Source organism: Panicum virgatum, chromosome 5N (genome assembly GCF_016808335.1).
Source record: "Panicum virgatum strain AP13 chromosome 5N, P.virgatum_v5, whole genome shotgun sequence".
Taxonomy (NCBI): Eukaryota; Viridiplantae; Streptophyta; class Magnoliopsida; order Poales; family Poaceae; genus Panicum; species Panicum virgatum.
This window is the reverse complement of record NC_053149.1, coordinates 12,340,266-12,366,248: the sequence shown is the minus strand read 5'-3', so window position 1 is coordinate 12,366,248 and position 25,983 is coordinate 12,340,266. Positions and strand designations below refer to the sequence as shown.

The 25,983-nt window shown below is 43.8% G+C and overlaps 4 protein-coding genes across 12 annotated transcripts; 1 reads left to right on the top strand and 3 right to left on the bottom strand.

The window, feature by feature from the left end:
- The first annotated feature begins 72 nt into the window (after positions 1 to 72).
- Positions 73 to 3,804, top strand: LOC120676491 (snurportin-1-like). Of its 2 annotated transcripts, XR_005675851.1 has the most exons (9): positions 73 to 473; positions 1,245 to 1,428; positions 1,544 to 1,794; positions 1,885 to 1,999; positions 2,227 to 2,319; positions 2,617 to 2,760; positions 2,845 to 2,959; positions 3,135 to 3,219; positions 3,499 to 3,804. XR_005675851.1 is itself a non-coding variant. In XM_039957802.1 (8 exons), the coding sequence occupies exons 1-7, from the start codon at positions 127 to 129 to the stop codon at positions 2,956 to 2,958; spliced, it is 1,248 nt and encodes a 415-aa protein (XP_039813736.1). In that variant the 5' UTR covers positions 74 to 126; the 3' UTR covers position 2,959; positions 3,499 to 3,804. The 2 variants fall into 2 exon arrangements, 1 of the variants encoding a protein (XP_039813736.1); XM_039957802.1 differs by lacking the exon at positions 3,135 to 3,219 and having other exon boundaries at positions 74 to 473.
- LOC120676566 lies at positions 3,210 to 9,071 on the bottom strand. Its single transcript, XM_039957898.1, has 14 exons — positions 8,731 to 9,071; positions 8,573 to 8,630; positions 8,425 to 8,492; positions 8,027 to 8,206; positions 7,701 to 7,797; positions 7,509 to 7,615; positions 6,675 to 6,808; positions 6,453 to 6,579; positions 4,888 to 5,043; positions 4,632 to 4,781; positions 4,401 to 4,502; positions 4,147 to 4,256; positions 3,917 to 4,035; positions 3,210 to 3,612 (listed from the first exon to the last, which is right to left on the bottom strand). The coding sequence occupies exons 1-14, from the start codon at positions 8,965 to 8,967 to the stop codon at positions 3,515 to 3,517; spliced, it is 1,743 nt and encodes a 580-aa protein (XP_039813832.1). The 5' UTR covers positions 8,968 to 9,071; the 3' UTR covers positions 3,210 to 3,514.
- LOC120676461 (putative pentatricopeptide repeat-containing protein At2g01510) lies at positions 6,109 to 16,304 on the bottom strand. 7 transcript variants are annotated; one of them, XM_039957731.1, is made up of 9 exons: positions 12,557 to 16,304; positions 8,573 to 11,995; positions 8,425 to 8,492; positions 8,027 to 8,206; positions 7,701 to 7,797; positions 7,509 to 7,615; positions 6,675 to 6,808; positions 6,425 to 6,579; positions 6,109 to 6,295 (listed from the first exon to the last, which is right to left on the bottom strand). In XM_039957731.1, the coding sequence occupies exon 1, from the start codon at positions 15,067 to 15,069 to the stop codon at positions 12,652 to 12,654; it is 2,418 nt and encodes an 805-aa protein (XP_039813665.1). In that variant the 5' UTR covers positions 15,070 to 16,304; the 3' UTR covers positions 6,109 to 6,295; positions 6,425 to 6,579; positions 6,675 to 6,808; positions 7,509 to 7,615; positions 7,701 to 7,797; positions 8,027 to 8,206; positions 8,425 to 8,492; positions 8,573 to 11,995; positions 12,557 to 12,651. The 7 variants fall into 7 exon arrangements, with proteins under 7 accessions (XP_039813665.1, XP_039813666.1, XP_039813670.1 ...); XM_039957732.1 differs by having other exon boundaries at positions 8,027 to 8,492; positions 8,573 to 8,630; positions 8,731 to 11,995; XM_039957736.1 differs by lacking the exons at positions 6,109 to 6,295; positions 6,425 to 6,579; positions 6,675 to 6,808; ... (2 more) ...; positions 8,027 to 8,206; positions 8,425 to 8,492 and having other exon boundaries at positions 9,213 to 9,514; positions 11,881 to 12,023; positions 12,557 to 15,103.
- LOC120676482 (sphingosine-1-phosphate lyase) lies at positions 6,109 to 22,324 on the bottom strand. 2 transcript variants are annotated; one of them, XM_039957787.1, is made up of 24 exons: positions 22,005 to 22,324; positions 21,811 to 21,856; positions 20,287 to 20,438; positions 20,098 to 20,157; positions 19,495 to 19,719; positions 19,245 to 19,386; positions 18,998 to 19,048; positions 18,626 to 18,717; positions 17,745 to 17,871; positions 17,620 to 17,635; positions 17,175 to 17,282; positions 17,029 to 17,083; positions 16,569 to 16,715; positions 16,406 to 16,484; positions 12,557 to 16,304; positions 8,731 to 12,023; positions 8,573 to 8,630; positions 8,425 to 8,492; positions 8,027 to 8,206; positions 7,701 to 7,797; positions 7,509 to 7,615; positions 6,675 to 6,808; positions 6,425 to 6,579; positions 6,109 to 6,295 (listed from the first exon to the last, which is right to left on the bottom strand). In XM_039957787.1, exons 1-15 carry the CDS (start codon positions 22,187 to 22,189, stop codon positions 16,182 to 16,184), a joined length of 1,608 nt encoding a protein of 535 aa, XP_039813721.1. In that variant the 5' UTR covers positions 22,190 to 22,324; the 3' UTR covers positions 6,109 to 6,295; positions 6,425 to 6,579; positions 6,675 to 6,808; positions 7,509 to 7,615; positions 7,701 to 7,797; positions 8,027 to 8,206; positions 8,425 to 8,492; positions 8,573 to 8,630; positions 8,731 to 12,023; positions 12,557 to 16,181. The 2 variants fall into 2 exon arrangements, with proteins under 2 accessions (XP_039813721.1, XP_039813722.1); XM_039957788.1 differs by having other exon boundaries at positions 8,731 to 11,995.
- Positions 22,325 to 25,983: the final 3,659 nt, after the last annotated feature.

The window sequence follows — 25,983 nt, the reverse complement described above, 5'->3', positions numbered from 1 at the left end:
TCTCCGGCCGGAATCTGGGCCGAGACGGCCCAACCCAACTGGCCCAGTAGAAAAACTACCCCACCGGAAATTTCCGAGCATAGGTGCGGAAGCGGAACACTAGTAGTCTACGCTACGCCAAGGAGAATGGCGCCGCCGCCGGAACCCCGGCGCCCGTACAAGCGCCCGGCCATCTCCGACCAGCAGCGCCGCCGCGAGCTCGCGCTACAGGCGCAGTCCGCCCGGCGCGCCGACGCCCAGGCGCGCGCTCGCGCCCTCGCCAGTTCCCTCCTCACCACCCCCACCCCTCCTGCGGCCACCGACCGCCACGGAGAGGAGGAGGAGTATCAGGAGGAGGAGCACGGGCACACCGTCGCCGACGTCGCCGCGGCCGCCTCCAAGCTCCGCAGCTCCGACGCGCGCCGGTGGTTCGCCCGCCAGATCATGCTACCGGAGTGGATGGTCGACGCCCCGCCCCACCTCGCCAGCGACTGGTCCGTCCCCTCCTTTTTTTCCCCCCACCTCCCCTTCTGCCTAACCTGATTTGCTCAATTTACTACTGCTTGATGCTTTATTCTCCTCCAAAGATACCTCCGTCCCCCTTTGATATCAACAAAAATTCTTAGCATGTCTTATTCACTTTACATGTTCAACTAGGTATTCTACCCGCGCATTGCTGCGGGGATCTGGGTGAAGTTACTGTGACTTGCATGTTATATATTTGTGCATTTTCTAAGACAAATGTGTAGGTCATTCAAAATGCCAAAATGTACTGTGAAGCTTCACTGGGATATCAAGACACCACTAAAATCTTGCAAAATAAGATATCTGAAAGGCCTCACATGGCTGAAAATTATTGAGAAGGTTTATTAGGATTTGAATTCATATTGTTGGCCAATTAATCCATCTATTTACTAACAAAAAATCAATTGACAGCCACTTGATAACATTGGAATTTACAATTTCCCATCGAATAGTGAATCAATTTACACGTTGGGGTTTAACAAGCTACATTGGTTTCAATGAATTTTGGGTTACTTGATCCTATGGTTATTCATGGGTGATCATAGAATCCAAGGGCTATTATTTTCTCAATGGCTTAACCAGAAGCTTCTGTAGTCAACATTATTAGATAGAGGGACTCTGGTTGCACTGTTACACACTCCCTTTCTGTCTTAGCATTATGTTGTACTAAGTCTTAAATTACTGTGACTGGGGAAATAGGAGGGCTGACTCTGCTGCAATGTTTTTCTTTCTTGTACTAGGCATGTTTTTGCCAGGCCTTCTGGTAAACGATGCTTGGTTGTGTCTTCCAATGGCATGACGATTAGCAGGGCGCGTAACGGATCCATCCTTCACCGGTTCCCTTCCGCTCTACCGAATGGATCAAAGAGAGACATATCTGGCCCAGCAAGCTCCTACTCCATACTCGATTGCATTTTTCATGAGGTGCCCAAAACCTAGTTTTCCTTTTCATTTGGTGTGGCAGCTGGTTGCTCTTTTATGCCCTCTTGCTTTTAGGCCTAATTCTAAGTTCTAATGTCCTATAATACTTGTGGTGCAGCCTGATCAAACATACTATATCATTGATATGATTTGTTGGCGAGGCTATTCACTGTATGATTGCACTGCCGAGTTCAGGTTTTTCTGGGTAAACTCTAAGCTCACAGAAACTTCAGCTGGTGATCCTCCATCAACATACCATCGATATAGATTCAGTGCTGTCCCAATATTTGAGTGCACTCTTGAGGGTCTTCAAGCAGCTTACTCTGGGAGCACACCTTATGTCAAAGATGGCTTGCTGTTTTACAACAAGTATAATCCTTGTTCCCTACCAATTATATCCTTATATTTTTCAAAATATATATCTCAACCATTCTCAAAATCTGATTGTTCTGTAATCAGGCATGCACATTATCAAGCTGGAATCACACCTCTTACACTAGTATGGAAAGATGAAACCTGTAGCCAATATGTTATTGATACTGACAGCAAAGGAGAAATTCCAAATGAGCAGCAAGTATGTTTCTGTATTCTTATGTTTGATAAATATTATTTCCATCAGGATAGTGTGCGGTGCACTTACTGTGAGGATTTTCCTTCTATATTTTCTAGCAATTGAATAAAAGATACTCTTTATCATTATCTTTTAGAAAAAATCAACAAAATTGTTATTGCCTACTCTGTGACTTCTACTGCTTCACACCTTATAATTTTTGTTTTCCTTGTGTCTTCATATACTATCAGCTTGTGTTGGAATTGCAAAAGGATGGAAAGCTAGTTACATCTGATGACCCTCCAGTTGTGTTTGGTAGCTTGGACAAGGAATTCATACAGAAGGTATGCTTTGAAATGCAGCTTATTTCCAACAAACTAAGAAACATATGGAATCACACATCTCAATGTCCTCCCCTGTTTATAAGGACTTTTCATGGCGACCCAAGCTTTTATTTGTTGACGTTTATACATGATTGCATTGTTGTTTCTCTTAATTGGGGAATCTAACTTATCTCCATGCTTTTATATTATGCTTCTTCAGTGCATCAGTGATTCACTTAGTCTAAACACTAGGAGTTTTAGATATCTTATCAATTTGTCTGCCTTTGGAGTATTAAACCTATATATATGATTCTGCAGTCAAATCTGCTAGGAGGGAATCTTCTCCGCTTTGCTGTAAGAGATGAAAGTGTGACACTTGTGGATGGAAAGATGCAGATCGGCGAGCTGCAGTTTGTTGGAAAGCCAAACCGTGCTCGTGCTTTTGCTGACAGCCATTCGAAAGTAAGTGCTGCCATGAGAATGCACTAATACTCAACAATTTCCAATTCATCACCTCTTCCCATGTTTGTCATTTTGTATGATCAGGCTTTGTTCCAGTATGCTGCAAGGCATGCTCCTCTGAGAATTGATGATCTGGTTGCTTCCATTCAATCGAACAATATGGAGCTTGAATCCACCGATGTTGAAATGCAAGATTAAGGTGAGGGGATTGTCTGTGCCTTTTCATATTTTTAAACAGTGAATTGTTCTGTTCATTAGTTGCCATCTTCTTCAGTTTCTCTTTCCTCGAGTCTTTTTTTATCTATGCGTAAGGAGAATATTTTCGTACTGGGTATACATGTGCTAATGTTTGCTGTTCGTCTGGATTCACGAAGGTGCCTTTGTTATCAATTGGTATTTAGTTTAACGGTTGAATGCCAATACAAAGATAGAATGAAGGAGCCTGCAAATGAGATCAAGGTCTGTCTTGCTCCTGTTTATGTGTGTTGTTGAGCTAGACAGTTTATGTTTGTGCTCTCTAGCATCACGTGATACATAGACAATTTTTTTTATGATCACATTTTAGCACAAGGATTCTGATGAAATGTAAAAGGTCTTGACTCTATCCTGCCAACTTGGTCCCCTCTGGACCTGCTAAATTGTTAATTGTACCGGTTTTCCGTATGCATATAAAGATAAAGATTCTGTAAGTAGGCTGTTCCCTTCTGGAGATAACACGTTTCTGGACATATATGGCAGGTTGTAGACCCATCATTCATGTCAAGATTTCAGCAAATGTCGTGATTGTCTGGAACCCGTGGTTTTCAGGGAGTGGCGTGTTTCCAGGTCTGATAGATATTAGTACCTCAAGACCTGCCAAAAAAAAAGAAGGTGACCAGTGTAGCATGAGTTTCTGGAGCATGAGCATTCGAAATATTGACATGTATATTCATGCAATGTGTAATATAATTCAAACTTGTGAGGTATCGATCGTCCCACGTTTGCAATCTACGAATGACATTTCCAATAGCTGAAAAACGCTCAAAGGAAATGTGTTGCATTGCATCCACATGCTTTTCCCCATCTTATTCAAGGGTTCTCCCACGACCTTAATCCTAATATCTGAATTTTGAACGTGGTGCAACGCCATTTTCGTCAGCCAAGCAAATGTGATCACCTGCAGCCTTTGCAGCTGTGGCTTCTTGGTACACATCTGTCAAGAAGAGTATCTGCGACGGCCGGTCTACCCCGACCGACTGCCAGATTTCGGAGTAGCTGCGAGGTTCTCTCTTGGTCCTACCCAGCAGATGCAAAAAAAAAAAGGTCAATAAGCAGCCGGCAAGCTAATTTCAAATATAATGATATCCATCACTGAGTTGAAGGTGATAGTAGCAGCATTGTCCCTACCCAACCATTGTGTCAAAGAATCCACACAGGTACTTCCTAAGATCCCCGTAGGTAGTGTTCCCGAAAATAAGCCTCTGAGCTTCTCTGCTGCCACTCGAGTATATGTAGGTCTGCGATCAGGTTTTGTCAAGGTTAATTCAGCAACAATTGAGGGGCAAAATAGGTTAATTCAGCATGTCTTCGATGTACTTATGTGAAACTGGAAGTATATATCCACATGTAGCATATCGTTGTGAAGAGCAACAGCAAGAAACCTTGATGCCGTTAGCGTGCCACCTCTCAAGCGCCGGTGGCACGTCATCGAACACCACCCCTTTGATTTCTTGGCCCTCGAATCCAGTTCTCCAGATGTGACCCTTCACGAAAGATTATCAGATCAATGAAGACAACCGTCCCGTGAAAGTGAAACTTAATCTGAGTGCTGTGAAGTGGGTGCTTGGAGATCAAGAGGAACTTGACCGGGATAATGGCAGCACCATCAGTACCTGCAGCTGCTTCAGTGAGGTTATTTTCCTGTCCGCATCGATCATGGCCTCGACATTGGCGACCAGCGCGGCGATGACCTCGTCCTTGCCGGCCTCGTCCGGCGGGACCGGGACGGCGCCGGCGACCCCTTCGGCCAAGTCCTGCTCGACCTGGCAGGTTTTTTTTTCGTTTCCTCTTTCAGAGAGGCGCACGCGATCGAAGCCATTCTTCAGCAGGTCTGCCGTAGTGCTAGCAACGAAAGAAAAGGGAAGCAACCTGGGCGCGCAGCAGGGCGATGTCGTCGTTGGTCTCGTCGGAGCCGTAGGTGGCGTCGAGGTGCTTGCGGACGTTGTCGCGGGCGTAGGGGAAGAGCACGTCGGTGACGAACGAGATGGGGCTCGTCGTGCCCTCGATGTCCAGCACCACGCTTCGCTGCGTGCGAGCTCGAGCAGAGTCAGTACGCGCAATCGACTTGCCAATCCAGGAGAGGGGGGGGGGGGGGGGAGGCGGAACGATCGATCGGCCACTCACCACCGACGCCAATCCAGGAAGACTGGCAGGGGCCGCTCGCGGACGGCGCTCGTCGTCCAGTCTCCGCCGCGGCGGCGGGGTGCTGATTCCGGCTGCCTTGAGCGACCGGCGGCGGCGGCGGAGCTGCGAGGAAGCGCATCCGGGAACGCGGCCCGCCCTGCTGCAGCCGGAGACCTGGGAATCGGAACGGATCGAATCAGACCGAATCCATCCCGCGCCACCCAGCCCGTCCTCGGATGAGCAAGCGATGGGAGGGGAGCGGTGGCCGGGCGGCGGCGCACCACGAGCAGCAGTGCCTTACCTACCTGCGGCACCGGCGGCAATGGCGACGCCATCGTCGTCGTCATCATCGTACGTGCTGATGGCCTCTGCGGCTCCGCCCCCTCCTTCGACGGTGGACGGTGGCCGGTGGCCGGTGGACGGTGGACGGTGGCCGGCGCGGAGCTGCTCACCGCATGCGTCGAGAACGAGATGGATCCCGAGTGGAGGTGGGGACCATCAGATTCACACAGGTGGGGCCTTTCCAGTCAGTCAGATCCAGCAAGCGTGTGGCTCCTCCCTCTCGCACGTTTGTTCGAACACGAGCCGAAGCGTTCTGATTCGCTTCGCTCGTGACAGATCCAAACGTGAGCCCAAATTAGGCCAATTTCAAGCCGAATTCAAATTTCTCCTGACCGTTTAGAGGGTAACCGGAGGTCAAAATGAAATGTGGGAAGGCAGGGAAGCCGTCACGAAACTTCTCTCCAACGCAGGTCTGTTGCCCTGTTTGGATGATAGGAGGTTGGAACCAGAATTGACAGGATCATACTGAATTTCTTTGAAATTCAAACCGGGAGCAACAGTACCTTCTAGCAGACTAGCAGTAGCTTGCTGATCCAAGACACAGTAGCCTCGTATGACTCACACTGTCACATGATTCAGACCCTTAAAAGGATGAATCATGAGGATATCAATCGAGAAAAACAATAATTCCATGAACTTTTATTAACTCTAGTTCTAATTACAAGAGTGCACCAGTCACAGAAGGAAAGAAAAAGAGATCATATACAAGAAAACTAATTTCAAGCGCAAATATATACAGTATATGTCCATGTTTGTGTATGTTATTCGGCAGCACCAGCTTTCTCCAATCCAAACATTCCGTTTCATAGTCCTGAAAAATGGGGCCCATGAGAAAAACAATCAAACTCATGATTAGATACACAGTAAAATAGCACTCATAAGTCGAAGTTTTGCATCCTTGCAAAGAAACAATGAAATTTGACATATTTTGAGTGCAAACCTTTTTTCATGTCTCACATTAGCTATACTCTGTTTAGCCCCATCTGAAGCCATTTTTGCATTAGGGTCTTATACTCCTGACTCCTTGACCACTCATCGATCTCACGAGCTCGCATCACAGGCAAAGGGTGTGAAAGCTCTCTGGTTTGAGCATTCCTGCAAGGTGTAAAGAAATAGCAACAAATGTCATACAACACATTCATTTCCATAATATTAATAGATTGCCAGTCATGGTCTAAGAGATATCTAACCGGATGTACCACCCAACTGGGTTCGATGCAGCTTTGTCATACGAACGAGCTTGCTCCAAGAAGGCATCCACATTTAGTTGATCAGCAAGAGATGGGCATCCTCCGGCCAGTTTCATCAGAACAGAGATGACAACCTCTTGACAACCAAGAATGAGTGTTAGGTGATGATACAGACTTTTCGAGTAAAATTACTACACAAAAGAAACATTTATTCCTTCTATCAACAAACATATATTGCTAGCCAGACGATAATAGTGCAGATTTCAAAATCAGGTGTGCGAATGTCGCCATTTGTGAATTTATCATGTCGCAGTGTTCAGAAAATTTGTCAAGAGATCAAGAATGTAGTGCACAAAAGTATATATCGCATGCAACAATTTAGTTTCAAATTTGTCCTAGATGTCAAGAAACAAAATAGACAAGCAGTCAACCTGGCACTGTTCATCATGTGCTGACTGTAACAATTGTGCTTTTTGAATCTTAAACATCAAAGATGAATTTGAGAGTTGAATTTTTGCAGGTTTATGCAAATTTGTGATACTACATACATGATTTTTTCAATCATTGCAACATATTAGATTACCTATATTTATGCTAAAGGGGACAAAACCCAGGACACCAATGAACTTCTGATGATAAAATTTGAATGACATCTACTTCTGGCCAGTGGCCACACCATGTATAAAATATAAATCTCTGGCAGCACCATGCAAGCAACCCTTTTCCAAGGCAAAAATAAACATGGACAAAATAGCATGCCGGCTCTTCTACTGGAAGTTACATTCAGTAAGAACAAACATAAAATTTGAAATAATAAATTTAGGGTGTCAGTACTTTTGGGTCTTGCACCACAAGAAGAGCTGCTCTGTCGCAAGTCAGCTCTGCAGCTCGCAGCCATCTGTACAGCTGCTCTTCCATGAAGCCAGCAACCATGCCAAAACCTGAAGAGAGTGCATGTTACCATCAGATGCAGTTGATCAGAAGCATATAGTTGGTCATTCAGCGCCATGTGGTTAGATGGCCTACCAGGGACAGTATATGCTCCCATCGTTAGTATGTTGGCAAAGGTAAGCCACACGCCATGATCGCACTTTAGGTGACCCAACTCATGAGCCAAAACAGCCTAATTGAAACAAAAATTATACATGTTGAATATCTGATGCATACAGACACTAGTTATACTAGCTAAAAAATTCATCATACACATCTGAATTGCTCATCTAGATGAGGGCACGAAATGAAAAAAAAAACTAATAATTCTCATAGAATCAAGAAATCTACATATTGAGTAAGAAACTAAGAACTAGTTAAAGATGACAGCTTTTGATGAGTGAGTGAAGACTCATTTGTACCTGCAATTCTTTTCTAGTAAGAAGCTCCACGAGGCTCGTATGGACAACTATAAATGGCTTTTTGCCATTGATTGCTAAGGTGTAAGCATTAGGAACAGGATTCTGCCTTATGTACAAGTCAGGAGCTTCTGTGTTCAAGAGTTTGGCAGCCTCTTCCAGGAGCTGGTGAAGATCTGGCAGCTGTGAAGAGTAAACACATAATCAGTGTCTTGCATTACAGTAGCCTGGTGAAACCAACAACTTGCTAGCTCAGGAAACAGTACAAATATTATTCTTCAATGGTACTGATGTCAGTCAATCTAGTGTACTCTCAACTGTGTAAGAATTTCACTCCGAACAGATTGGTGAAAAAAAAATGAAACAGCCTATCTGAGAGATGACTAGTTTGCCTGGCAGACCTGGTTTGGAGAGACAAGAACAGACGACCCGATGTTCTGGAGGACCATAACTTGCTCAGAGACTGGCCCTGTATTAGCAAAAGGCAACATAAATGAATTGTAGTGGCTAGGGCGTTAAAAGATGGAATGGTAAGGTATAACTGGTGACCTAGCAAAGCCTTGCCCACGTCGTTAAGGCCGGGGATCGCTCTTAGCAGCAAAGTGTTCTGCCGAAGAAGAGACGAGGGAGAATTTCTCAGAGGACGGGAAGTCACATGTCATCGTGCAATCGAACAGTATATAAATGGACAGGACGATAAGACTTGCCTGCTTGTCGAGCGGGTGGCGGAAGTCGTCGGCGTCGAGGCCCCGAGCGGCCGCAGGGGAGGCGCGGGCGGAGGCAGCTGCAAGCACGAGTACGCGCCTGCCCCGCGGGCGCCTGGAGGTGGACGACGACGAGGAAGGCTTTGGGGCCCAGCAGCAGCGGAAGGCAACGGGCTGGGGAGGGAGCGTGGGGCCGGAGATGAGGCCCGGAGCACAAGCCGGCGAAGCCGCCATGCCCATGAATCGAGAGCAAGGCAAGGTAAGGCACGCACGCGCTCGCAGCCACCGCCCGCGGAGGATGAGAAAGACGGCGGGCGGAGACGTACGGGCGGCCAAGAGCCGAATTAACCAAGCCCAGCAGGTAACTTGTGCTGATTTACTGCTCCGCAATGCAACTAGTAGTACCAGAAAAAAAAAACAATTTTGGGAAGAAAGGAAAAAAATCTTCGCTCGTCGCGATCGTGCTGATTTTATCTGCTGATCGGAGATTCAGAGCAGATGTCCTGGCCGCGCATTTCCTTTCTTCCCTTCCCTTCCATCCTTCGTCGCAAGAAAAAATCCGAGGCCACGGCCAGCACACTGTAATTTTTGCGTGCGTGACTGACGTGCTCCATTTCAGACCGCTTGGTCAGGCCAACTGCAGCCATCAGCCAAGCAGTCTCCCTCAGCCTCAACTGGGTGAGCGCGGCCGTCTCTGCACCATTGGTTCAGCCGCTGCCTCGCCAAATTCGCTGCAGTCCAGTCCACGCCTCCAAGGGTTTTTCAGATTAGTGCCCATACCTCCGAACTATGCACAGATTTATTTTTATTTTCAGATCAGCACCACAGATTCTTTTTCTTTCAGTTTTAAAACACGCAGTTTTACACTGGTGGTGCTGGTGCATCATAATTTATACATCTCCACCAGTCAATATCTGATAAGTTAAACCATCTTATTTTTTTCCTTTTCTTTTTTTTGAACACTGTTCATAAATACATGCACGCACACATGCACATCCTACCTCTATGAATATTTTTAAGAGATTGGTCGGTAGATTTTGAGATTGACGAGGCATCTCACTGTTGGTAGCTGGTATGTTTCCCTAATATTTATCGGAAATGCAAGTACCAATGTAATTCTAGGTAAGCAGGTTCCACCACAAAGAACCATATCTCAGTTGGTTACTTGGCTAACCATCTAATTCTCTCTATATCAGACAACTTTTCAGCTGGACGACTCTTTTGATGACACCAACAGGCGCTTTGTGAGGAGGATTCGAGAATCTGAGGTCAAAGAGGCGTTGAAAAGGATGAAAGGAGGTAAGGCGACAGACCCTGATGGTATTCCAGTCGAGGTGTAGAGGTGCTTAGGTGATATAGCTATAGTTTGGCTTAACAAAAAAATTTCAACCGTATTTTTCGGTCGAACAAGATGCCTGAAGAGTGGAGGAGTATATTGGTGCCGATCTAAAAGAACAAAGGGGATATTCAAAGCTGCACCAACTACCGGGGAATTAAGTTGATGAGCCATACTATGAAGCTATGGGAGAGAGTTATTGAGCATCGTTTGAGAGGGATGACGCGGGTCACTATGAACCAGTTTGGTTTCATGCCTGGAAGGTCAACCATAGAAACAATTTTCCTAATAAGACATGTCATGGAGCGGTATAGAGAGCGGAAGAAGGACCTACACATGGTTTTCATTGACTTGGAGAAGGCTTATGACAAGATACCACGGAATGTGATGTGGTGGGCTTTGGATAGGCATAAAGTCCCAACAAAGTATGTGGCCCTCATTAAGGACATGTACAATAATGTAATGACTAGGGTCCGAACAAGTGATGGTGACACAGATGACTTTCCGATTAAGATAGGACTACATCAAGGATCAGCTTTGAGCCCGTATCTTTTTGCCCTAGTGATGGATGAGGTCAAGCCTACCCCAACTTGCTTGGGAAAAAAGACTATGTTGTTGTTGTTGTTGTTGTTGATAGATGAGGTCATAAGAGACATACAAGGTGATATTCCTTGGTGTATGCTTTTCGCTGATGATGTCGTGTTAGTTGATGAAAGCCGTGCGGAGTGAATAGGAAGCTGGAGTTGTGGCGGCAAACGCTAGAGTCCAAAGGTTTTAGACTTAGCAGGACTAAAACTGAGTATATGAGGTGTGACTTCGGCGCCACTCATGAGGAGAGAGATGTTAGTTTGGAAGGCCAAGTAGTGCCCAAGAGGGATACCTTTCGATATTTGGGATCGATGCTACAGAGAGATGGAGATATTGATGAGGATGTTAGTCATAGAATCAAAGCAGGATGGATGAAGTGGCGCCAAGCATCTGGCGTCCTTTGTGACATGAAGGTACCTCAGAAGTTAAAAGGCAAGTTTTATAGAATGGCGATTAGACTGGCAATGTTGTATGGTGCGGAATGTTGGTCTACAAAAAGGCGGTACGTCCAACAATTAAGTGTTGCAGAAATACGCATGTTGCGTTAGATTTGTGGGCATACAAGGATGGATCGAGTTCGAAATGATGATATACGGGATAGGCTAGGGATAGCACCAATTGAAGAAAATCTTATCCAACACCGGCTGAGATGGTTTGGACATGTCCAACGGAGACCGCCAGAGGCACCAGTGCATAGTGGTATCCTAAAGCACGACGGTAATATGAGGAGAGGCAGGGGCCGGCCGAAGTTGACATGGGAAGAAACAATTAGAAGAGACTTGAAAGACTGGAGTATACCTAGAGATTTGTCCTTGGATAGGAGTGTTTGGAAAGCCACGATTCACGTGCCAGAACCATAAATAATGGTCTTTGTTAGGTTTCAACTCTAGCCTACCCCAACTTGTTTGGGATTAAAAGGCTTTGTTGATGTTGTTGATGTTGATCAGACAATGTGATAAGCAATGCTCAATATCTCGTGGGGAAAAATTGAGATTTTGCTATTTAGTGGTTTGTTGCACCACTAATTAGTACGTGGCCGCATTCCTTCCTGGCCAATTTGCCTTTCCACTATAGTACACATTTTACTTACAACACATGCTATTGTGTTACAAGTTACAAGCTACTCGTGCTTCTAGCGCAAGTGTTTAAATTGAGGTTTCTGACATCAAAGATTTCAAGACAATATCAGTCACAGATGAAAGTGTATCAACAAAATTGAAGGAACTAACCTGCTAGGTATCCAGGCCGAATACAGATAACAACCTTTTGATTATGTCAATCACAACTAGGCCGAACGCCAATGCAGTCATGCCTCAATTTTCGCATTCAGGGATGTCTTCAGCTCTGTACAAACCATTAGAGCCTTCAGATACTGTTCAAAATAGAAGACATTCAAATTTAGGAGAACGGCAATATAACTGAACAGTGACTTGACTGTTAGTCAAACTCAAGAGGCAAAAGAATTAAAATCAAAAGGAATATCAATATGCACAGAAAAACTTACATATACACAAAAGGTGCTGATTCATCAATTATTATGCAAAGCCAAATTTGGGAACGCACGTAATAATAATCATCCGGATGCCAAAGATGACGGGTGGAAATTTCCTTGTCATTCAAAAAAAAATCCCTTCATTTTTTAACCCTTTATTTGCAATTTGTGAAGTAAATGAGGGGCAATTTCACGCATAAGTAGAGTAAGCCTATTTGACATGGCAAAATGGATCTCAGATTCACTTCAAGGGCTCCTCATAGGTCCAAGAGAAACCACTAACACCTTTTCCCCAAATAAAAACCAAAGAACGTAGAATATATTAACAACATTGCAGCATACTGGCAATGTGAAGAACTGCACTACTAGTGTACTATCACTTTATCATTTAGAAATAAGTACATACACTATACCTGACACATGTGCTCCTGTAAATCTTTGCTTGAGCTTCAGCGTATTCAGTATGCATTTTTATTAGTTTGATCAAACTACGCAGCACGCCGAATTCCTACCAATAGTCTCCACAAGAGCAAACACCATCCTTGAAATGGTGAAATCTGCGTGAGTCTCTTACAATAATGTCTCTGTTCACAATTTGAGTTATCATCTTGATGGCGGCATGGCAGTCTTGGCAGGCACTAAGATTTTTCATAACCCTAATTGGTGTCCCAGGTGGGGTGTTAATCAGTGCAAACGCAATGGCTAATCTCTCGCTGTGGTATTTCAACGACTCCAGCTTTAGCTCATCATCCACCAGATGTAAGGCACAGCTAGTGTCGGGCTTATAGCCTAGTTTATCCATCTCTTTGTACAACCTCTCAAGCTCTTCTTTCATCTCAGCTATCATTGGGTTGGTTTGATCATTTGAAGAAAAGCTGTAGATCTTTTGATTGATTTCAACCCAACTGTTACCCGAATCTTTCCTAACTCCTCTATCTCTCATAATCTTTTTCACACGTGCAGCATCCTCCCAATGACCAGCTTTAGCATATATGTTGGACAGTATAACATAGGGTGTCGCATCTGTGGGCGTCATAATGAACAATTTTTCGGCAGCCATTTTAGCTAAACCTTTGTTTCCATGGATCCTGCATGAGTGAAGAATGGAGCTCCATATTATTGGACCAGCCTCAAATGGCATCTCATCCAACACTTTCTGAACTTTATCAAAATAGCCTGCACGACCCAAGGTATCAATAACACAAGAATAGTGTTCCACCCTGGGTGACATGCTATAGGAATATTTCATAAGGTCGAAGTATTTCATGCATTCTTCCGCAAGACCATTGTGACCACAGGCTGCTAGCACACTCAAGAAGGTGACTGAATCTGGATAAAGACCACAGTGGAGCATGCTTTCAAACATCCTGATGGCATTCTTTGCCTGTCCATAGTGTGCGTAGGCTGAAATAACAGCGTTCCATGTGATGGAATTCTTCTCAGGCATCTCATCAAATGTCCTGATGGCTTCATCCAAACAGCCACATTTTGCGTACATGTCGAGAAGGGCACTACCTGAGAACACACTGGACATGTGGCCAGATTTTGTGAGGTAAGAATGCAGCTGCCTTCCTAGCCCAATCATTGCCAGGCTTGAGGAAGCCTTCATAATGCTAGAACAAGTTGCCCTATCAGGCCTTAGACCAATTCTTCTCATGTCACAGAATAATTGCAGTGCTTCCTCATGCTGACCATTCTGGACACAACCGGTTAGCAATGCGGTCCACGAGATGGCAGTTTTTTCACTTTTGTTTGCAAAAATAGTCTTTGCTGTATCCAGCATACCGCATTTTGAGTACATGTCAATCAGGGCATTCCCTACAAGATTGTCCAAAGCAAGGCCACGAAGTACCAATTGAGCATGTATTTGTTTCCCAATCTCAATGTCAGGCAGTGACCCAGCTACACTCAGTAAGCTAGCATATGGTAAGCCCCGCCTGTCAAATCCAATTTCCTGCATCTCCCTGAATAACTGCAAAACCTTGTCGGCACATTGGTTCCAAGCATAGGCTGAGATCATCATATTGTACGAAACATTGTCCCGATCTGGCATCTCACGAAACAGCTGCTTCAGATCACCAAGGCAATCGCATTTCGAGTAGAAATCAAGCAATGAGTTGTTGACAAAGACATCATGTGCTGAGCCGGCTCTCACAACAAGACCGTGAATCTGACGTCCAAGGTGGAGATCAACCATACCTGTTGCCACAGTCAGCATACTCGAGAACGTGAACTGGCAGGTGTCAATGCCTTCACGTCGCATCCCCGCAAATAGCCCAAGTGCCTCCCTGTACAGCCCCTCCTTGGAGCACCCCATCATCATGGCATTGTACGAGACCGTGTCCCTCTCTGGCATCTCCAGGAAGACTCCCCAGCCAGCAGCAACGAAGCCTTGCTTGCAGTACGCATCGATCAGCGTGTTACAGACAATGAGGCTGGTGCCAAGGCCGAGCTTGGTGACCAAGGGATGGAGCGACGCGACATCGCATCCAGGCACCTTGAGCACGGTGGAGACGGCAACATGGTCAGGCGCATCGCCCTCCCTGAGCATGTCGCGGAAGACCGACACGGCATTGGAGCCACGCCCGCCCGCGGTGGCCACGTCCATCATGATGGTCCAGGTGACGGCGTTGCGGCAGGTCGACGCACCAAACAGGTCCTCGGCGGCGGCGAGGTCGCCGGACCTGAAGTACGCCCAAAGCATGCGGTTGAGGGATTGGACGGTCTTCTCGGGCATCTTGTCGAACACCTTGCGGGCTCTGTCGTCGCGGCCGGAGGAGATGAGCGAGTTGAACTCGAGGTTGAGGCGGCAGGCGAGTGGGTCGAGGACCGCCTTGACCATGCGCGCGTCCAGCGGCGTGGAGGCGCCGGCGAAGCGCGAGGCGACGCTGCCGGCGGCGGCGGCGTATGGCTTGAATAGGCGCATGGCGGCATAGGTAATCCGCGTCACCTCCTCAGCGGCTCAGCCCCGCCCGGGCCGCCCCGCCCCAGTTGCTGCCACCGCCCTTCCTCTGTTGTACTCCGGCGGCGCCCGCCTGATGCCGATCTCACCAACCACCGTGCCGGACGGAGCAGGAAACCGTCCCTCACCGGCAGGGGGAAGTTCGTTGGTTCAAATCCTGAAAGTGCGCGGTCTTTTTATGCTGCGAGCACCTTTTCTGAACACGTTTGTTTGAAGCATAGACGTACTATTAGCCTCACGAAAACGTACTCCTCTTGGCCGATCTTTTTCATCCCCAAATTGCCGCGTAAATGGTGCCGGATTAATATCAAAACTCGTGATCAATTCTCAATGCACGAATCAGAAACAAAAATTGCCTCTTAATTCTTCTCATACTTTTATTTTCATTAATGTTAATGCAAAGAAGAACACACACATGTGTGGGCTGTATGCCACACTAGCATCATACTTCATCCGTTCCAAAATAAATGCAATTATAAGACTGGACACGAAAACCAAAGCATAGTGTGAAATTACAAAAATACCCTTTGTCTTTTGTGATAAGTGAAAGAGGTGTTAGTTGTCTTATGTGAGAATCTTCTGGAAATTTGCTTGTCTTATGTGCTAGGTGGGTCAAAGTTAAAAAATTTTGTGAGACAAATTTTGAACTCTAGAATTACATTTATTTTGGGACTGAGGGAGTACAGGAGTGTGCCTTCTATCATGCGTTTACGAGCAGGTGCCATTATAAAGATTCTGTCTCTTCTTCTGTCAGGTGCCATTATAAATACACCTGAAATGATTTATTTTTAAAAAATACACCTGAAATGTGACAATGTTTTATTGGAAAAAGATACATGTGTAAGTCTGGTGGGTGCATTGTACATTGCATTTGCATAGGCATGCTCTGATATTGATGTACAATCATACAGACACTCCATTGCACAGCTATGCTCACTCAGTTCTTGTGATCTTGTATACATACGGTGTAACGCCTCACTGCCTATTTCCCCTTTCCAATGGTAAGTAACTTTGTGTTGCCAAGGCAACAAACAAATCACAACAATGCGACTGTTATTCACAAGCCATAATCAGTTTTAGCAAGAGCTGTCCATGAACTCCACAAGAAGCTCCCTCACCGTGCCTCTGTCCGGCATCTTCCCTGCGGCACCGTAGATAGGAGCCATCCCCCCGCTGATAGGGCCCGGGTTTGCTTTCACCTGCAAACACCAACCATCATAAGAAAGTAAGGCCTTTCCTAGCGACTGAATGGATCAATGCAGTAGCAATTAGGCAGCATGACGTGCATCGAGCTACTCACAGTGTTCACAGAATCTTGCAGGTCCTTCAGGAACTCCCCGTAAACAGTCGTGTGTTGGAGGGTCACGCAAATGTGTAAACTGAGTCACAGAATATTGTCACATTTGTAATGCCCATTGCTAATGGAACGAAGATACAATTGTTTGTCTGAAAATAGAATTTACCTGTTAGGTCTCTGCAGAGCATTAAGGTGCCAACCTTTCGACGACATTATGTCATTCACCTCAAATATGTCGACAACATCTGAGCCAAATGCCACAACGGTCATGTCTGGTTTCCCAATCACATACAGTCCTGGGATCTCTTCAATCCTGCACAAACCGGGAGAATCTTTAACAATAGCCACATCGCAATTAATTTCAAGGATCCGGTCACAGAAAATTTATAGGAAAGCACATCTATTACTTTTTTAAAGAATTGTATAGAAATATTACAAGCATGCTAATTAATTTGGCATTTGACAATGCATGCAACTACTACAAAACAATTATTTATGTGAATACTTTCAAACAAATAATTATAATAAATAAACAAAATGGGTAAAACATAACTACAGTAAGTGTCTATTTTTTGTCTTTCATTTATACAGTCCAACATTAAGGCATTTTGAGCAAACAAGTTTACCCTCTTTGTATTTTCTTCGAAACTTCCATGATATGACTTGTACTGTCCAAGTAGCCTGGAATAAAAAAAACAACAGTATACATAACAATTATTATTTTATTTCCAAGCCATTACCATACTGATGCAATTTAGAATAAATTTGTTACCATTCAGTCCCATAGACATCATAGCAGCCCAGGCTCCTGCAATTAATCCACCTGGCCTGCTTCCAGCAATAGTGGGAGAAATATAAAGCCCGCCGGTCCACTCGGTTACTGAACAAACAAGGAAACACAAGCGCCACTATAAAGCACTGTTCAAACTTTTGAACAAGACACAGTACTCATGTTTGACAAGGCAAAGCAAGTTAAGCAATTTTCAGGCGCAAAGTACTACTTGCATGGATATATATTTGATTTAAAGGAAACACTGGCAATTTCTCTAGACCGTTTGAATAAAATTAGTAATAATTATTCCAGTTATATTCCCAACATGTTCATACCTGCTAAGCTGTTAAAATTATGTATCTTTCCATAATGGAAATCATGATATGAAAGGAGTACATATAGAAGTCAGAAGTTTCATTTTATTTTGGAAGAAGGATGAGCTTACCAGCAACAAATTGATGCTGAATTCGATCGTGATATCAGAGATGTCAGAGCCAATCACATGGAGAGGGAAATGTTAGAATTTGATCGAGTAAATAAGTCAAGACAGATATTCATGATTATTTTTACCTTTCTAATTTCATGATTTCTGTACAGGACAACACTTGTGCCCTTTGGGGCTAATCCGTACTTGTGAACATCTGATGAGATTGACGTAACACCCTTGACAGAAAAATCAAAAGGAGGAATAGGGTACCTGCGTATTGCAGATAAAATACAGACCAAAACACACTGTCAGAGATTCAAAATTCACAAAGGAATTAATAGACGTCATTGATGTACTGCTACTCTTCCCAACGTCCAGAAATTGACTATTGTCTCACAAAAGGAATGGAAAAAACAGATTAAACCTATCAAACATTGTCACAAGCTGATATTATATCAGAGACTTAAAATATTTGAAGCTTTTTTATTTTCGTTTAAATCATGGATCACAACAAGTAAACATATTACTCTCATATTTTTTGTGAAAGCGCATATTACTCGCATATGTTGTTAACATATATCATATTTAGCCGTAACCATTTTAAAAGTTTATTTATCCTAAATGAGTGACAGATTTTACATAGAGGCAGTTGGTATTGACTGGGAAACAAATCTAAAAGGATTCCTGAACCTCGAATATCAATGTAGAGAATTCGAATGAACAAAATGTTTTAAGAATATAACTTTTAATCGTCTGAATTGCTTGAAGTTGGGGTGGGCAAGATAGAGTGGTTACATGAAATTTTGTAACCTACAGGAGCCATGGTTTTAATGTTTTTACAAATGGTCAATTCAAGTCTAGGCATCCAGCATTAGTTTTATTGGAATGAAGAAATCATTTTTAGGCCAAGTAACTGTAATAAATAGAAAGGTCACTATGAATGTTCTATTTAGTTCTTCAAAGTGCATATACCTAGTAAAATCATATGACTAGGAAAAGCTAACGGCTATGAAGGGACTCATACCCAAGCTTACGGGCAAAAGGCAATACGAAGCCACCAAGGCATAAATCAACATGCAAGCAAATGTCATAGCGTGAAGCCAGTTCCCCCAATTCCTGGAGATATGAAGTGAAGCAACCAACAAACCAGCTCATGCATTAGTAATAACATAACATAGTAATTTTTTAAAATGGTAATAATTTAGCTTCATGAAGGGCAGGCTTGGTGCAGTTGGTGAGAAGCTCACCCACTGAGCACCAGGTCCTGGGTTCGAAGCAGCCTCCCTGCATATTTGCGGGGGTAAGGCTGGCTTCTGTTACCCCTTCCCCAGAACCCACTCAAGTGGGAGCCGCCTGGCACTGGGTCTGCCCTTTTGATAATAATTTAGCTTCATACCTCAATAGGATCGATTAAACCATGCGGAAATCCTGGTGCAGATCCAACCATCTGTACAGCAGGAGTTTGTTAGGGAACATTATATATAAAAACACATATGAGTAGATGGAAGACCTCCCAGTCAAAGATGAAAGTAAGCACCGTACAGTTACATAGAAGTAGAACAAATCAGAGTAGTTTGAGTTAACTGGAGTACTGAACAAGGACATCAAGGACCATTGTGACTTAAAAACATGCAAAAGCTTACCATTATGGTGTTTCCATTTATGCATCGCTTGAATCCTTTCACATCTGCAAGAAACTCTTTGTTCACAGGCACACGGCGCACTTTAATATTGAAATATTCAGCAGCCTTGTCATATGCAGAATGTGCTGATTCAGCAATTATCCTGTCCAATAACATTTTCTTACCGTGGAGATAACAATGCAAGTTGCAAATCTTTCAAAAGAAAAAGGCACTGGTTGAGCAAACCAAACATAATCAATCATTATCTCACATTTCAGGCTTTGTAATTCCTTTCTTTGATCGCATATAGTCGCGCGATGTTTTGACTGCTAATAATATGCTTTCAGTTCCACCAGATGTCATGTTGCCGCAAATTTGTCCACCGGATGATTTTTCTTTGCTGCCAAGCAAAGCAGCTGTCATTGCAACTACTTCAGCTTCCATGTGTGCCACACTCTTGAATACATCTTGATGCAGCGGATTGGTGTGTGAAAACCTGAAAAGCAAAAAAAAGTATTATTGATGTGGCAGTGGCACCCGTAGTAGACAGGACACAGCAGAATTTGAGTCTAAATAGATGATATATAGAAGACCAAAAATAAGCTAAGCAAAATCACATGTCAACTTTGAGCATTGGTTATTGAAAAGAAAAGGCTTTCCTGAAACATCAGCAATAGTTTGGAATTCATTTTTCATCCACTGATGGATCCTGAATGCATGCGCTTGAACTTAATACAATAACAGCTACCCATTTATGCTATACTTCCTATTATGCTGAGACGAGAATATAGGATTTAGATGAGACTTCACGAAAAGAATGTATACTTTGGATGAATCAAGATTGGAAGAGGCGTGAGAGAAATACCAGCCTTACATAGAGTAAGCTTTGTTTATCAATTCGAAATGGCCCTCAGACTCACTTCCAGCGATATATCTGCAAGAAAAAATAACTAATAAATTAAGTTAATGTGAAAAATAATGAGCAGAACAAAGTCTAATAAATTGGAACTTGATGTGCTGCGCTAGTATCAGTTTATTGTCTGCGAGAATGAGGTGCACGTACACTGTGCCAGAGCACTTTCCCTGCCAGTCTACATCTTTGGCTTTCAATGTTTCAAGATCCTTTATCACTTCCTCACCAAGGCCAATTGTCGGCAACTCAGTTCGCCGGTTGTTCTTGGACGATGTCCCACCAGATTGCATCTTGTCAACAACCTGCCACAGTAGCAGCAAGGAGACGTCGTGATATTTTGAGGATATCCTGTTAGATTTTATATAAAGGTAGTACTCTTTAATAAACAACATTGATCAAGCAGCGCAAGCCTTAGAAGGAAGGTACCGTGCACGAAAGCAGCTAGTTATAAGATGCGAATACTGGACCAGATTTTAATGGAGAAGGGTTCTGTAGCAGTGTAGCATCGAAAAGGAAACTGACGGACTCCGTGGCGCAAAATGATCGTATCAGGCGATCCCAAAACGCAAAATGCAAATTTTTTGTAAATCGTTTGCATAGTGTACTAAATGTAGTCAAAAAAATAAATCGCATTACACAAATAGACTGTAAATCGCGAGACAAATCTAATGAGCCTAATTATGACGTGATTAGACACTAAATTGCTACAATAATGCTACAGTAACATGCTCTAATGATGGATTAATTAGGCTCATTATATTCATCTCGTAGTTTACAGACGAGATCTGTAATTAGTTTTGTGATTAGTCTACAATTAATACTTCAAATGTTGAAGATTCCCTTCCAAAAATGCAAAAATACAAAATACAAAGTGATCTAAACACACCCTCAATAAGGTGAAGCTTGGCCCCATGGGCATCAGCATGTGAACAGTACTGACAGCGAGGCGGCGTGAGGGACTTTGGCCTTGTTTAGTTCATTTTGCATTTTTGGAAGAGAATCTTCAACATTTGAAGTATTAAATGTAAACTAATCACAAAACTAATTACAGATCTCGTCTGTAAACTATGAGACGAATCTAATGAGCCTAATTAATCCATCATTAGAGCATGTTTACTATAGCATTACTGTAGCAATTTAGTGTTTAATCATGTCCTAATTAGGCTCATTAGATTCGTCTCGCGATTTACAATCCATTTGTGTAATGCGATTTATTTTTCGACTACATTTAGTACACCATGCAAGCGATTTATAAAAATTTTGCATTTTGCATTTTGGGATCTAAACAGGGCCTTTGGCTCTTTGGTCTTTGCCAAGATCTAAACTCGAATCAGAAGGCATCTTTTTTTTCAAGACGCGTACGTCAAAACTTGTTGACGGAAACAAGTCGTGGCAATAAGCTTCTTGCTTAACTATACTACGGAGTACTATCCTGAGGGGTGAGGGGAAGGGAAACAGTGACTGGCTATCTACCTCCCCGGCGAAATCCAATTCCCACGGGACGATGAATCGGCAGCTAAGCATGGGAGGATAGTTCGATTTCTGATGATACGGGCGAACAAAAAAACGCGAACGCATCTCGATTGGTGCAAGTAGGAAGCACCAACAAAGGTTTGAATTTTTTACTTCCGGCGTGCAAAGATATGCAATGCGACAAACAATCAAGCGCCTCACCTTCTTCTTCTCCGCCGCGATGTAGCTGGAGACTCCCGGCAGCAACCTGCGGGAGAGCAGCAGAGCGGGGCAGAGAGATGAGCACAACATCAAGCAACGCTAGCACTGTACATACACGCCACCAGCAGGCAGGCGTGACCGCGTGAGGAATCAAGCGACAAGGGAGGAAGGAGGAGGGCGGCGGGGGCGCTGACTTGACGGCGGCGATGGCGATGGCGACGAGGCCCCGGTCGGCGACGGCGCTGGCGGCGGCGTGGGCGAGGCGGGCGACGAGGAGCGCGAGGAGCGGCGCGGCGGCGAGCGCCAGCGGCTCGTAGCGCGCGAGGCGGGCGTTGGCGGCCGCCCGGAGGCGCAGCGCCAGCTCCGCCGCCGCCTCCATGGCCGTCGCCGCTGCGGCGGATTCGATCGGATTGGTGTGGTGCGGCGGTGTCGTGTTGCGGAGGGGGATCGAGCTGAGGACCTGAGCAGCGGAGGGCCGGGCCGGATTGAATTGTTATATAAGGCGAGGCGGAGGAGGCGCCGTGGTGGTGGAGCCGTGGAGGTCAGGAGCTGCGGGGTCGGAGGGAGGGAGGGGTGAGCAGAGCACGGCTGCCACGGGGTCGGAGGCGCAGCCGCGCAGCAGCGGAGACAGCGGTCAAGTCAGCAGGAGAGCAAGGCAGGCGCCCAGGCGGAACAAGGCACGGCGATCAATGTTTTTATTTTTGGTTATTTTCTCCTTTTTTTTGCTTTTATAACAATAGTGCTATTAGGGCCATGTTATGTTTAGTTTTTTAAAAAATTCTACAGCATTAATCATATCGAATCTTCAGATAAATGCAAAAACACTAAGGCCTTCTGTAGTGGTGGGTTTGATGCGTGGCACCGAATCCTATTTGAGCATCGATTTCTATACGAACCACAGGGTTCGTTTTTCTCCGGTGGTGAGGATTCGGTTTGGAGTCTGACACCTCGTCCCAGGGTGCGGTTTCCACCCAGAGAAGACCTAAATGCATTTGAAAGAAAATAACTAATTATATATTTTAACTGTTTCATACGAGATGAATCTTTTAAACTTAATTAATTCGCAATTAGATATTAGTTGTCAAATAACAACAAAATATACTACAATAAACATTTTTTTCAAACTAAACACATCCTGGTATTCTTCGACGACGCATTTGTACTGATTTTTGACACGGTTGAAGAGTGGAGTGAAGTCAGCAAAGGCGTGCGTGCTTGGATGCGACCCGAGCCCAGTGAGGCCAATAAATGTGACCATTGACAAATTTTTCACGTCGCCACTTAGATCTTGTTTAGTTCCTTCAAAATTTCAAAATTTTATAAAATTTTCCGTCACATCGAATCTTTAAATTCGTGCATGAAGTATTAAATATAGCTAAATAAAATAACTAATTACACAGTTTGTCTGTAATTTGCGAGACGAATCTTTTGAGTCTAATTAACCCATGGTGGGACAATAATTACCAAATACAAACGAAAGCGCTACGGTACTTTACAGGTGTACTTTTATGCATCTAAACAAAGCCTTAAGCGGGCCATGGTTATTTGGTTTTGAGTGAAATTTAGCCAAAGTACCGTGGCTTAGCGGTAGATTTGGTTCACCAGTCACAGATATGTTCCTCTGCTAAACTATGTCTGAGTTGTGAAGAACATTTATCATCTAGTAATCCCTTCTACCCAAAAAAAAAAAGCTAGTACTTCATTCGTTCTAAATTGTAGGTTATTTTTGCAATTCTAAATGCATAATTTTTATTATGTATCTAAATATAATGTTTATCTAGATGTATAGCAAAAATTAAGTATCTAAATTTGCTAAAACAGCCTACGATTTGAAACAGAGGAAGTATAACTTAGAGTTAGTAGTAAGAAATTATGCAAATATTCAGAAAAAAGACAATATAAATCCCTTCTTTGTGGCACGTTCACTATATCATTAAGGGCCTTTGAAATAATTTTTTCTATACTAGTGGAATACCTTCTAAATGTTTTGTTGTACGTATTCTAAATTGTCATCTACTGTACTACTAGTACGTTGTGGTTTTGAGACAAAAGATCGTACGTGTTGAATCTGTGCGTCACCACCACTGATGTGCTTCTAGAAGCAATCAAATTGGGGTGCCCAAATAACCGGTGACGTGCCTGTGGCCTGCTAGACCTAGTCTAATCTGCGTAAATTGAAGTCTAAACGTTAGCCGTGGCTGTCAAGATTGACCCCATACTCCAATCTTGTTAAAATCACGAGATCGTTTTCCTGCTTGGAGTTTGTATGGAGTAGTAATTCGGCTTGGAGTTTGTATGGAATAGTAATTCGTGTTGGCGTGTGGCTGAAAATTCGTTTGTGGAGAGAACTGGCAAGAACCAAAAGTTCCAAGATGAATTTCATAAGTAGTACGTTTTCTTCAAAAAAAAATTGAACTTTTGTTCACGATGGGCAGAAATAACTTTTGTTTATCGGGGAATTGGGGTGCACAAATTGGGGTTCTTGTTATAGTCACTACTAGAAAAAGAGACATTCGTCCACCTTAGATTAGTACCGGTTGCTTTAAACCCGGTACTAATGTCAATTTAGTACCGGTCCTATAGCACAGTGTCCTCCGGAGTCATTTAGTACCGGGCCACCACCCGGTACTAAATATGACAATTTAGTACCGGTTGGTGTTCTGGTCCGGTATTAAATATATCTCAGGGGGCCCAGCCATTTAGGACCAGACCATAACATCACCCGGTACTAAAGGGTGGCAGTACTAAATGGTCTGTCTCGGTTACTTCAAAAGGATAGCGTCTGCTGTGTACACACATGTATTGTGTGGGTGGGATGGTAGAGTAGACTATGCGCGAGGCCACAGTCCACGAGTTCGAAACCCAGAGTACACACATTTATTCGGGCATATTTTTTCAAAGTGATGGTATATTTAGTACCAGGCGGTGCAACCGGTTTAGTACCGCCCATTTAGTAAATAGACATCTATTTAGTACCGCCCAGCTAGTACCGGTTGCGACAGCCGGTACTAACGCTGGTTGCCACCCGGTACTAATGAGAGATTTTGTGACAGTGAGTACTCCCTCTTAAATTTTTATAGTTCACTTTGTTTTTATCCTAAATCAAATTTATCTATTTGGAAAGGAAGCTCCTTATCCATGGCCGGGAGGATCACTCTGATTATTTCAAGCCTATCAAACACCTTTATTTATCACGTGTCTATGTACTTATTACAAAAAACTGTGCCTGCTTATTGCGCTGTGATCTGAAGCGTCTGGTGGATGCTTGTTGCGCTGTGATCTGAAGCGTGTGGGGGATCACTCGTGAATGGAAGGAGAGAATGAACTGAAATCGCACAAGTCGAATTAAAATGGTTGCACATCAAACCTAATAACTAACAATGCCTGTAATCTATTATCTTATTATTTATCCAACAAACAGAGCCTCCACGTCGCTCTCAAAGTCTAGAAATTCACACGTTAATCGAAAAAATAAGAGAAATTAAAATAACCCACCATTGCCATTACGAAAAAAATAACCTAAAATACCCATATACACTCTATTATCTTGTTATTTGGTCAACAAACAGAGCTTCCATATTTGCTCTCAAGATCTAGAAATGTCTACGTTAATTGAAAAAATAAGAAAAATTAAAATTACCCACCATTGCCATTACGAAAAAAATAACCTAAAATACCCATATACATGTTTATAAATTATCCACTAGTACCATTAAAATATATTTCTATTTATAAATATAAATATATCCATCGTTTTGCATATCAAACTATATATCGTGCATACCTATAGGATACTAGCTACACAAACAATCAACATATTTTACCATACATATATTTTATTATATTACCAAAATCTCAAATGCACCACGATTCTATTATTATTATTCAAAATAAACAAAATAATTCTAGGTTTTGCACTATATTAGGCTATCACCTGGCCTGATCATAATGAGATGTGGCCAAAGTTGGGCTAACGATGAAAGATCATAGAGTTGGAGGCTAAGAGCAAGGGTAAGCGCCGCGCCACAAGTTTCTTCATCCTCCGTAGAGTCTGGAGACTGTCCATCACCTACTGCCCAACTAGTGATTTCTGAACGTGCATGTCCGCAGGCCTAATGCAAGCACAAGACCACTGGACGTCCAATCTAACCCTCTTTCGCAATTCTTCTGCAT

What these genes read in the sequence shown, in the direction of transcription:
- LOC120676491 (XM_039957802.1), top strand. Translation starts at nt 127, where the DNA reads ATGGCGCCGCCGCCGGAACCCCGGCGCCCGTACAAGCGCCCGGCCATC. An exon ending in TCGATTGCATTTTTCATGAG is followed by an intron (nt 1,429 to 1,543) that starts GTGCCCAAAACC and finishes CTTGTGGTGCAG; the next exon opens with CCTGATCAAACATACTATAT. An exon ending in TTGCTGACAGCCATTCGAAA is followed by an intron (nt 2,761 to 2,844) that starts GTAAGTGCTGCC and finishes TTGTATGATCAG; the next exon opens with GCTTTGTTCCAGTATGCTGC.
- LOC120676566 (XM_039957898.1), bottom strand. Translation starts at nt 8,967, where the DNA reads ATGGGCATGGCGGCTTCGCCGGCTTGTGCTCCGGGCCTCATCTCCGGC. An exon ending in TCGCCCTGCTGCGCGCCCAG is followed by an intron (nt 4,782 to 4,887) that starts GTTGCTTCCCTT and finishes AAAACCTGCCAG; the next exon opens with GTCGAGCAGGACTTGGCCGA. An exon ending in GGCACGCTAACGGCATCAAG is followed by an intron (nt 4,257 to 4,400) that starts GTTTCTTGCTGT and finishes ACCTGATCGCAG; the next exon opens with ACCTACATATACTCGAGTGG.
- LOC120676461 (XM_039957731.1), bottom strand. Translation starts at nt 15,069, where the DNA reads ATGCGCCTATTCAAGCCATACGCCGCCGCCGCCGGCAGCGTCGCCTCG.
- LOC120676482 (XM_039957787.1), bottom strand. Translation starts at nt 22,189, where the DNA reads ATGGAGGCGGCGGCGGAGCTGGCGCTGCGCCTCCGGGCGGCCGCCAAC. An exon ending in ATCGCCATCGCCGCCGTCAA is followed by an intron (nt 21,857 to 22,004) that starts GTCAGCGCCCCC and finishes GCTCTCCCGCAG; the next exon opens with GTTGCTGCCGGGAGTCTCCA. An exon ending in TCGAAGAAAATACAAAGAGG is followed by an intron (nt 16,716 to 17,028) that starts GTAAACTTGTTT and finishes CGGTTTGTGCAG; the next exon opens with GATTGAAGAGATCCCAGGAC.